The sequence below is a fragment of the Fusarium verticillioides genome, chromosome 1, assembly GCF_000149555.1.
Source record: "Fusarium verticillioides 7600 chromosome 1, whole genome shotgun sequence".
In the NCBI taxonomy this organism is placed as follows: Eukaryota; Fungi; Ascomycota; class Sordariomycetes; order Hypocreales; family Nectriaceae; genus Fusarium; species Fusarium verticillioides.
The window spans coordinates 982,061-992,991 of record NC_031675.1 but is presented as its reverse complement, the minus strand read 5'-3'; the positions used below and the strand labels follow the sequence as shown (position 1 = coordinate 992,991).

Sequence of the window (10,931 nt, the reverse complement as noted above, 5' to 3'; positions counted from 1 at the left end):
CAGATGTTCCGCAACAGACTCACATGACTCAATTCTAAATGCAGGAGGATCTTATGGGGTTGAGGTATTCCTTGCCTTGACATACCTCACCTATTCTTTCCGTTCATATACATGATAATCACGTTATTCTCCAAATACCTACACAGCTACCGATACAACAAGGCGGCTGCTTTCCCCCTTTTTCAAACCTGTCATGGCGTCGGCTGAAGTATCTACTATAAACCACACAAAGAAGCTCGAAGAAATCATAGGCAAGGATTGAACAGCAAATAGGCTTGGCAGGTCTTACTGACTCGCGGTATCGGGACAGAATTTGCCACGGATCTCTTTTCCAAATTGCCTACCTCATGTGACTCGAGCTCAACCGATGTCCTCCTTTCCGACCTGAACCATCACATCAATACAGCCAATAGTCTTGCGGAGAACCGCATTGCTCCTCCGATAGAAGTCTCCAAGAATCTCAAGGATATTGGGAGGAAGCTATGGAACGAATGTATCAAAGAAAGGAGAAGGAGGGACAACCTCCTGCAGTCTGCTTCTAGAACTCAACTGCTGGTTCGCACTCGGGTCCTGGCCTTCCTCGCCCATGCTCTCGCACGGGAGCATCGCCGTGGTAAGAGGAGGGATAATCTGGAAGAAATAATATACATGATGGGCTTGTCACTCACGTTAGCACGAGTTTGTGTCGAATCATCGGACCTGGATGGAGCGCTTCTGAGTATGGCCAAAGCTGCGGACTACATCGAACGACTAAAGAAGATCGACAACTTGACTGCTGAGGATAGTGCGCAGGTGCAAAAGATTGAGGCTGAGTATTTGACCATGCGATGCGCTTTGGTGAGTTGAAAACAGCATCTCTGACGACTTGCTGACTGGTCAAGTCATGGAAACAGGGCCGTCTCGACGTTGCGGAGCACATGTACGCCAAAGCGGACGACCTCTTACACAATCTCGATCCAACTTCTGCTGAACATTTGGCTGACACGTTTCACGGTATTGGGGGCGACCTCTTGTCGAGAGGCGATAATGAAATGGCTTTGAAGTGGCTCCGGCGTGCACTTGACCTCATAAATGACCAAGCGCTAGAAAGGCTTTCAACTGAAGGGCTGGAACTTCGAATATCCATTCACCACGAACTCATACAGGCATTTATCGCCACCGGATCGCAAGATGGACTGCAAGAAGCCGAGAATCTTGTGTCGCATGTTGAATCAGAGATCGGTGACAAGCCAGTGGTACTACATTGGAGACTCGAGATTCTTCAACGATCTCCAAGCGAAGTCTTCAACGCCGATGCATGCGCAAGTATACTACGCCGCATGATACGTTCGCTCGATCTGTCGGACGCTGGGCTCGGCTTTCTTCTACATGGTATCAGCGAACTGCGAATGAGAGGTCCACGTTTAGCGATAGGTCTCGTGGATGAGTTATTACTCAGGAAACTTATGCCTTCCCGTAACATGGGCTGGATAGGCAAAGCCATTGTCCGGCGAGTTTGGATGGGCACGATGGAAGCAGATGCGTCTGCGAGCGTAGCAGATCTAACGCAGACACTGAATCAGCTCGTTCAAGAAGCTGGTCAGTGTGATGTTGAGGCCTCAACTGCTGCACTTTCTGTCAGTCTAACTACTTCAACACTGTTTTGTGCACGTAACTGACAATAGAAGCTCATTTGGAAGAAGCTTGATACCAGTTATTCCAAAAAGCAGTACAAAGAATCCCAGCTTTGGTGCCAGGTTGCGCTCCACTCCATCTTTGCGAATAGTGGCGAGGTATGCCAAGGCAAGTTCAGCAGGCGGCTGGTGCTATGCGCTACTTCTTGTAGCGATGCAGAGGCTGCACTTTCTGCATTTCACTCAATGCCTAGAAGTATCCAGGATGAGCCGCTCACCAGGTATCTCATGTTCAGGGTTTCTCTTCTGAACTGGGACCATGACTTGGGTCGTCAATGTGTCGAGTTCCTGGGTAAATTTGCCGAGAAATCTCAGTGTCGAGATATACTATACGCATGTATAAGAGATGCACAGCTCGTCGGCGATAAGCTGATGACCCTGGAAGCTTTGAAGGCGGTTGCCGAAACCTTTGATGATGAAGGCTCTTTGACAATCAATCTGCCATCGATTCTGAGGTGCACGATCAGGCTTATACACTCGCTTGAGTTGCAAGAGTGTAACGAAGGAGATCCAAGTCCTCAACTTGCAGAAGAAACTTGCCGAATTTTCGAAAGGGGTAAGTTCTCCCTCAAAATGTTGACTGTGTTCTAACACGCACAGCTGGTGAGCACGCCAAATTGGAGCCAAAGGATGAGCAAGGTTGCAAAGTCTTCACAGTATCGGAGCTGCACTGGTTTCGAAAGAACGCTTACAACATCGGTGTGACAAAGTGTCATGTCTAGGGGCTGTGGCATCTAATCCGCATTTTCCGTGCGTGTCTCGCATTTGTGGATTGTTACCCATCCGATCTACCTTCGGAGGATGATACTGATCTACGACTTATGTCCGTCCGTTGTCACTTTGTCGTCGCGGCGGCACTTATCTCCCAGGCTCGTACCGGGGACAAGGTAGATGAACAGCTGCAGCAGTACCTTGAAACAAGACGGCACATTTCAGAATTCGACACCCTTTTTGACGCTCATTTCCGAAACAACCCCAAGTCTCAGATATATCCCGACCTCCTGGCCAAGCTGTCAATGCTTTTTGTCTTTGACTTTGAGGGTGCCGTGTGCTTGAAGAGTTGGGACGATCTTGGTCAGATTATTAGGAAGGCTCGAATTTGCAAAGATGAGATGATGTACAAGGCAATGGGAGACTGCTTGTTAAGGAGTGAAGCTTCAGGAAACGGTATGTATTGACTGGTTCCTAGCAGCGCACCCGGAAAACTAATTCCAGTAGTCGTATATGGAACCATGCGGCTTATAATCAATGAGATATTCTCACTGGAGCAATTTGATAATCAGCAACTCGCAAAGTACATGCGATGCATGTTCCAAGCTATCCTACCCCTGGACGACAGTCTTGCTTTCCAGGTTGTGGAACAAGCGGTCCAAATAGCACGCGAAGGAAGCCAAGTAAGTGGTTCCAATCACTATAGATTCTTGGTCGCGTTCATTTTTGTGGAGAGCTAACATTTATCACAGATGCAGAAGCCTTTTCCTGCAGAGGACTTGGATTGGATCATCGCAACAACATTTAATCATGCGATTGATATCTTGGCAAGAGGTGACGAGGATCTATGTCAGCAATGGGCTATGAAGGCCCTTGACCTGACCGAGTATATGGATGATAATGGCGATATGCGAGATATGCTGCGTGAGAGAGTTGTCAAGCTGGGATTGAGCAAAGGGGCACCCAGCTGAGTTGCGGCATATACTTGATTCACATCGATGCTCACGCACTTTTTCTCTTCAAAATTGGTACCGGAATATAAATGAAACGGTCTTGATGGGATATCCAAGCTGAAACTTGTCTCGCACATCTTGTGCTACCACACAAACGGTAAATTCGTGTATCCATTATAACCGTTGCAGAAAGTATACAGCTCTATGGGTCATGTCCCAACAACGCCGGATGCGCCTCTGTGCTATGCAATATCCTATACTCATCTCATGCAGCGCGTGGTATCTTCGTGCAGATTCTCCCCAAGCAGTACTATACTATATTACCTGGAAGCAGCTATACGCAACAAAATATCAGGACGCCATGTCAAAAACAGAATGCACCAAAACCAGGCTGTTTATATGCGCCTCGTTCCTCCAACTTTTGCAGGTGAGCCAGCTTCCAGCACTAGACAAGGAAAACAAGGCTCATAAAATAAACATTAAAAATCGCTTTCATAATTCCCCACCAAACTCTTTATATAATATTGGCGATACTCAACCGCTCTTTGCTGGTAGTTGGGGCGGTTGCGCTTCCACTTGGTGTCCTGCTGCCCCCTGCCACAGGGCTAACCGCTGTGCTTCCCTCGCCCAACTTGGGTATCTCGGACCCGAAACGCGATGCATCCCCTAGCCTTGGGAGTTCCACAGCTGGACCAGGCGCCTCGCTCTTGATGGGCGGAGGTAACGTCCAGGTTGCCGTCGAGGGGGTCGGAGTCGTGGCTGGCACACCATTCAGTCCACGAATGGCCGTCTCGAGTCTTGCCCATCCACCCCAATCTTTGTTGTCGACTTCATCCAATCCGGTACGAGCCTCAGGGCTGAACAACTCGTTTCTGGTGGCCGATGGGGGATGCTGAAACGGCGATGGGGACTGGTGTAAATGGACTTCTCGCTCTAGGCCTGCCCAAAGCCACGAGGCATCATTTGATGCCTGAAGATCGGCGGAAACGTATACAATCAAATCCTCGTCGCGTGAAAGCATCTGTAGAAGAGCTGCTTGATCTATCGATGGCCGTGAAGAACCAAAGTGCGGCGGTGCACTCCTTGCTAGGTAGTTTGTACACTCAACTCTCTTGGCTGCCAAGGCGGATACAAAGAACGACAGGTAACGACCGCATGCGATTGTGATATCCCTTTGTCGATCGATGGAAGCCAGTGCTCTCACAGCCGTCACTGCAGGGTCTATGTAGCCTGTAAGGAGGAGAAATAGGGCACAGCGAAATATGTGCGTGGTCAACAATGTAGTTGCACTGTCGGCCAAGAGGCTTCCGTTCAATCGATGAAGCAGAGATACTGTTTCGAGAGCAATGTGGGTGCAGCTTTCAAGAGAAGCCATCCGAGCCTCGAGGGGGTACACAGGATCGAGATGGTGCCGATGTAGGAGAAGACGAGCGTGGAATAGGTATGCCAACGGAGCAAGAAAGCCAGGTGCAAGGGGTACACTACTCGCAGGGTCGCATGCTGGCGGAAAGGTGTTCAGGCATTTCTTCAGATGGGTATCAAGGGTTGAAAGATGGGCTGATGATATCGACTGGGTTGTCAGTGCTGTAAGAAGCGACGAATACGACCGTACAACATGGATGACGGCGAGCAGAGAGTGAGTCAAAGGTTCCGCTCCCGTAGGTACCAACATGCCTCCTTCGTGGATAAACTGATCGTCAACCCCGGCTGGCAATGACACGTCGCAGTCGTCGTCGTCGATCAAAACGGGTCGGCTAAGCTCAGTAGCCAAGGTCCGGTCAAGTATGTATATCATCCACCAGGTCCTGCGTCGCATCTCTCCTTCGATCACTGGCCACGGCCCTGATTCAACGTGCATGCCGAGATCTTGAGAGACACGGACAGCCCTACCCAACCATCCCCAGGCCGCTGACTTCAAGTTCATCTCGTTCAGGCAGAGAGTTACTAATGTTAGTGCCCGGGCATGTTCCAGAGTAAAGTCGTTAGACCACGGGTCAATCATCTTGTTAGCCATCTCAAGAAATTCGGCAGGTTCGTAAAAGGAGTTTGGCTGGGAGCCTGATGCTGGGCTGAAGAGACTGCCAGTTGCCAGGACTGCGAAGAACATAGAAAGCCAGGCTGGGGGCATTCTGTTGGACGCATTGCTGTTGTAGAGGTCGTTGATAGTAGATCGGAACGATGGCATATGTATGATCGGAAACATGGAGTGGGACGAGTTGCAATAGGCATGCAGCAGTTGGTCTACAACGTGCTTGGGAGGTAACTCTGGTCTCGGGGGGTCGAAGAATATAGGGGCTCGTTCACGATACTGGGCCGGGAGTTTCCAGATACCTCTCGAGAAATCGCGTACACTAGCCCTCGCTCTCGCTAGCTCTGGGACTGGTGTTGGTCTCTTTCGTCGCTTCGGTTCGGATCCAATGGCTGGTAAGCTAAAGCTGTTCTCGTCACCTCCTTCAGCATCGAGGTCCATGGGCCCTTCTCGATCCTGAAGCATACGGCGCAATCCACTGTTCTCCCTTTTCACTCGTTCCATTTGCTTCTCCAAGTCCTGCACCTGTTTGATGGACGACATACGCCGGTTCGTCTCCTTGGTGAATTGACATTTGACATTTCGACTCGAGCACTCCGAGCAACTTGTCGTCTCGGTTGCGTCACATTTCACCTTTCTTTCTCGACAAGCATCACAACTGGGGTCCTTCCTTCGTTGTCGGTATGCTCTCTTCTGTCCCTGGCCACCTGGTCCTGATAAGTGGGCGGATGATGGTCCCGGAGTGCTGGCTACAGATTCATTCGAAGCGAGTGAATCGTGTCCAAGAGAGGATGATGTGGTCATTGGGCCGTACGGTTGAAAGCCCTGAGTGACTGGAGGTAAAGGGGGGATGCCAATAGGTTGGGGCGTTGCCGGAACATTCAAGCGTGGGTTGGTACTCATGGCCCCTGGCGCAAACTGGGACAAAGATTTGGGGGAAGTTGCAGATGAGACTGAAGACGAGTCGTAGGATCTGTTTGAGAGATTGGGCGAGCGGGCATAAACGTTCTGCGGTGTTGACATAGCTGGGTGCCCTCTCGGTGCCCAGCCTCTACTAGGATTTGTCGAGGAAGCCTCAAAGGGTCCCCCAACGGGATGAACGTTAGGGGGGCGTCGGTCAACGAGCATAAAGGTAACTCTGTTGAACAAAAGCTGCAGGTCGTCAAGTACAAAGTGGGCAAACTCCCGTTCCTCGCTTTGCCCGGAAAGAAGAAGCTAGGATATGCCGTTTGTTTGTCAATCAACCCTGCAACGGAGCCTTCAATCTTTGCCGCCTGTGTCCTAGTCCGCAATCAACAGTGTGAATTCGTCTTTGAGAAATGGATATCTTGAGTGTCGCGAAGCTGTGTAACCCGAGACCTTTTTGCTCCGAAGTAGTTATTCGGCTCATCACTTGTTTGACACTAGGAATAGATTGCGGGTTTCCCAAACTACAATGCTTTGGACCAGGAACGGCTAAGCAAAGCTTTAGGCCGTTACCGTTGTACCTGATAGCACTCCTTCTAGACTTAGAATGTCTATTTGGGGCCCAAAGTTCCAGTGGTGGGCGAGAGTATCTGCGGCTCGGAGTACTGGCCGAGTTAGAACGAGTGACTTCAAGAGCGTCGGCTGTGTGTTGAAGTCGCAGCCTTAGAGACCCGGGACAATCTGTTGTTCTGGAAGGGCCTGCGAAGAAGAAAAGAAAAGGCGAGGCCACGAGGCCGGAGCTGACGTCGTTAGGTTTGGTTCACGGCGACTAGGCTGAGAGAAGGAGGAAATGTACCGTATGGAAGAAGAGGCGCCTGCAGGCAGGTATATCGCTGCTCGTCACTAGGTACCTGGGCGGGCACAACAGCTACAGGAGCAGCAGGAGCAGCACCGTGTTAGTGGCGCTGGTCCGTGATCCGGGGCTCTCCGCGCGTTAACGCAGATTCGGAAATATTATCTGGGCCAGGCGATGGTAAATTGGGGGGGAGGGGTGGCCGGACCCTTGACGAGTTGGCTGAGCAGGGCTGCTGAGAGATCAGCCATGGCCGCTAATGTGTTTCGAGCGGAGACGGGCATCCTGGAATATGTTGCTAGTCATAATCCCAGATCCTAGCAGTATATCCATCGATCCAACAAGACAAGTGCTTGTACCAACCCAATACCACCCTCGGATGTCAGAACTCGGGTCCGTAGTAAGATCTTGGACTTGATCATCAACAAAAAGACCCTGTGCGCCAATTGCTCTCAGCTATGCATGACTTGAGGAGGACTATACAGTATATGCTCTCAAAGCTTGGTTGGTCCAGTAAGCGCACTATAAGTTCAGTAACCAACGACTGAGTGAGCCATTTCCCGGCGCTGTGCTGACCGATATGCCCGTCTGGACCAAGCTTTTCTCGGCGCTGGTGTGCTGAGAAAAGCTTGGTACTTCCGGAAGATGTTATGCACAAACAAGCCGGTCGATATTCGGTCATCTTTGCCTTGTGTTATCCGCGATGCCATGTGCTACCCCCGCGCCTAGATCGGCGTGCCTTGTTGTAGTAAGGTCGGTCAGGTATTCGTAGATGAGGCCCAGAAAATTCGCCGAATCTCAACCTCCAGTCTCAAACACGTTGACTTGATTTAAAAGTACAAAATACCACTATAATAAATCAGATCCATCCCAGATTCTCCGGACATAACACCTTGCAATAATATGCAGCAGAACCGAAGTTTGTATGTATCGATCAAACCGAGTTACTTACGTGATAGTGACATGTTTGCAGGCGACTGCACACATCAGGGTGTAGTCTCAGAACTGAAACACATCGTCTGTGCGGCCTGGCATGGTTCAGCGGTATCTGGCTACTATCTGACTGCTTGACTAGTGGAGCTATGGAGCTATGGAGCTCAACCAGTACTGGGCTGCGCAAGGCTCACTAACTCCTGATTCATGGTTGTCATGCCAGATATGTGGCGTCAGCAGCCGATAGGCAGTTTGAGGCCAGGGATAGAATGGTGATGTAGACGGGAACTAGAATAATTAGTCGCTCTCGCGTTTGTGTGCAGTCCGAGCATGTCGATTACAATGGCCCTTGGCCCATTCGAGGCCTTGCGCCGAACTGGTGGACTGGAATCGTTTGCTGGTCGACTTATGTAGAGGGCTGCAAGCTGCCGTTGGGCACACGGCCTGCCGGGCGGGCATGGGTTCGGTCATGATGGTTTCCGAAGGTGCCACCTTGTCCAGGTGTTCGCCAATGGGACGGTTATATCCGCCGCCGTGGGTGGGAGGCGGATGACGAATCCCCAGTCAGGGTCGCAGTGGGGATTCGGGCTAGAGCCGAGTGAACCGCCGGGAAGGGAAGGGTTGGACGGGTGGCTCGCCCGGGCCCTATATGAGAGGGCAGGATCTCGATATCTGGTCAGCACGAGGAATGAAGGTTAAAATAAACTGTACCATACAAGCATATCAATCAGCTAGGACACCAAGGCACTCGGTAGGGAATGCATGTATGTTAACGTCCAGGGCCATGAAAGGGTTCAAAGATTTCGCACTCCGCGCGGGACTGTACAATCACCAATACATACAGTGCTGCCCGGGCCATGACCCGCCTTGTATGTAACAGAAGGCAGGGGCATACTGTAAGAAAGCACAAGTCGGCGAGCAACCGGCGTTGGAGATTTGAGTGGCTTGCTTTCTATAGACATCCTATCAAGCCCACGTCCATGACCAAGTGAAGTGGGAGAGATGCGGGCCCGCCTCGTATGCTGGTTACATCCATACGCATTCTAAAATTCCAGAAGGGCAGAGGCAGTGCTTCGATGCCAGGATAGAGTTGGGACGAGATGAGTTAGTTGTCCAGCCAAGTCTGATTCGTATGCAAGTCAATCCCTACAATTCAGGAAACCGGCGACATGGACATGGACCATAGACAACTGATTCATATTTTAGTGGCGGCAGGGGCGCTTCGCGCTGGGAATTGTCACGCGCCTCAGACTAAAGCAATTCGTTGCGGCGTCTACCAACGGCCGATTGAAGTGGAAACAGATGGTCCGCCAGCGGAGGCAGCGGGGCCGAAACGTTATTCTCTGCTCAGTGCCTCGTATGGATCGAGTCGTGTTTGGTCATGGCCCCCAACCTCTCTGTGTATCCGTACGCAGTTTGGCATAATAGCAATGGATGCGCTACGAATACTTGGCAAAGCATCAGATCGCGAATTGGGGTGATGAAGACGAGGCCCTCATTCGCTGTTAGGCTTTGGCGTGTGCCCTTGTCAAGATCGAGGGGGCGGGGGCCGTATGGGCTGAGATTCAAGTTGTGGTTTCGGATGCTGACTACCGTAGAAGGGGTGCCATATGTACATGCTATCGTTTTGCAGCAGGGACCACGATCTCGGAGACGGTTTTAGTGTGAGCTATGGCACCGTGTTATTGATACAGTACATATTCGGGCACTCGCATGCGCGCGAGAGAGCGAGCGAGCGATGCAGGCTGTAGATGCAGCTGAAGCTGAAGCGGAAGTATCTTTTTTTGAATTCGCAAATAGGAGTTGAGAAGAAGATGAGAATAACGTTGTTGGCGGGGGGGATGCATGCCGCGATACAACTTAGGCGAGCCTCAGGTTTACGCTGTAGACAGGGAAGGTAAAGTTAAGGTTGCCTGTGCTACAGGGGTCTCACCGTGCAGCACCTGCTGTGTTTTCTCTGTTCATACAGTGTCCGATGTGAAGTAGGTGGTAGTTAGCGACTTTCCTTGGGCTTGCTTGGTTAATTCTGGGAGTGAAAGAACGACTCTCGCTCAACCCACTGTCTCTGAGATGGTTCCTTCCATTATTCGATCGGTCGGGAATTTAGTACCTGCCTATAGTAGATAGAGTTAAAGATTAACTCCTGCCTCTAGAGTGGTACATGTCCATGTGAGCAAACCTGCTAATTTAACTTCATGGAATGTTTTAACTGTCTGTATAACTTACCCTATTCCTATGCTCAGATTTCCATGTCAACGAAGAAAACCTCCCCTGCTCCGTATGTTGATTCATCAGTCCCACTACCAGGTCTAACTTCCCCGTTTCCTATCTCTCCTCGTATTCTCCGTCGGCCTTCAGTACCCTTTCTTCAAAGGACTCGCCTATTCCCTTCGGTCTGAGCTCCTTCACCCGGCCAAGAACCTTGCGTTTTCAACCACCACCTGAGAAGAGACGGACCTGGCGATCAAACATGCCCGCTGGCCCGGATTTAATAGTCAAGCCTTTGTTTCATCGGCCCGTTCTTCGTTTATGGGCCTTGTCATCCGGGAATGAGTCGCGCTTCTGAGTATCAAAGTCAGTCCCTGACGCAGATAGGGCAACATTCAACTCACTCCGAGTATCACACTGACTCGGCAAGAAACTCAACAATCGAAAGACTGCCTCAAAGTTACTCAATTTTGACAGTCAGTGGTTGAAGATTAGCCCATCGGTGCGTCTTTCCATCCTTTTGGATGACGGTAAGAACCGTGCTACCAACTGGCACCAGGGGTTTGTGAGTGATTGGTTAAATTTGTGAGTGATGGAATGTGGCAGCTCGAATCACCGCCACCGGCTGCATACATCCGCTTGTTGATCATTATTCTTCCTGCCAG

General features: G+C 50.7%; 2 protein-coding genes across 2 annotated transcripts; one reads left to right on the top strand and one right to left on the bottom strand.

The window, feature by feature from the left end:
* Window positions 1-193: 193 nt before the first annotated feature.
* On the top strand, window positions 194-3,568 carry FVEG_16625 (hypothetical protein; the record flags this gene model as incomplete). The annotated part of the gene is made up of 8 exons (XM_018905868.1): window positions 194-208; window positions 283-837; window positions 882-1,616; window positions 1,668-2,229; window positions 2,274-2,374; window positions 2,474-2,840; window positions 2,892-3,067; window positions 3,137-3,568. The coding sequence occupies 8 exons, from the start codon at window positions 194-196 to the stop codon at window positions 3,353-3,355; spliced, it is 2,730 nt and encodes a 909-aa protein (XP_018756609.1). The 3' UTR covers window positions 3,356-3,568.
* On the bottom strand, window positions 3,327-8,633 carry FVEG_09648 (hypothetical protein). The gene is made up of 2 exons (XM_018898690.1): window positions 8,078-8,633; window positions 3,327-7,974 (listed from the first exon to the last, which is right to left on the bottom strand). Exon 2 carries the CDS (start codon window positions 6,492-6,494, stop codon window positions 3,852-3,854), a length of 2,643 nt encoding a protein of 880 aa, XP_018756610.1. The 5' UTR covers window positions 6,495-7,974; window positions 8,078-8,633; the 3' UTR covers window positions 3,327-3,851.
* Between the last annotated feature and the right edge of the window lie 2,298 nt (window positions 8,634-10,931).

Bases quoted from the DNA above. Each gene is read 5' to 3' on its own strand.
- FVEG_09648 (XM_018898690.1), bottom strand. From the start codon at position 6,494: ATGCTCGTTGACCGACGCCCCCCTAACGTTCATCCCGTTGGGGGACCC.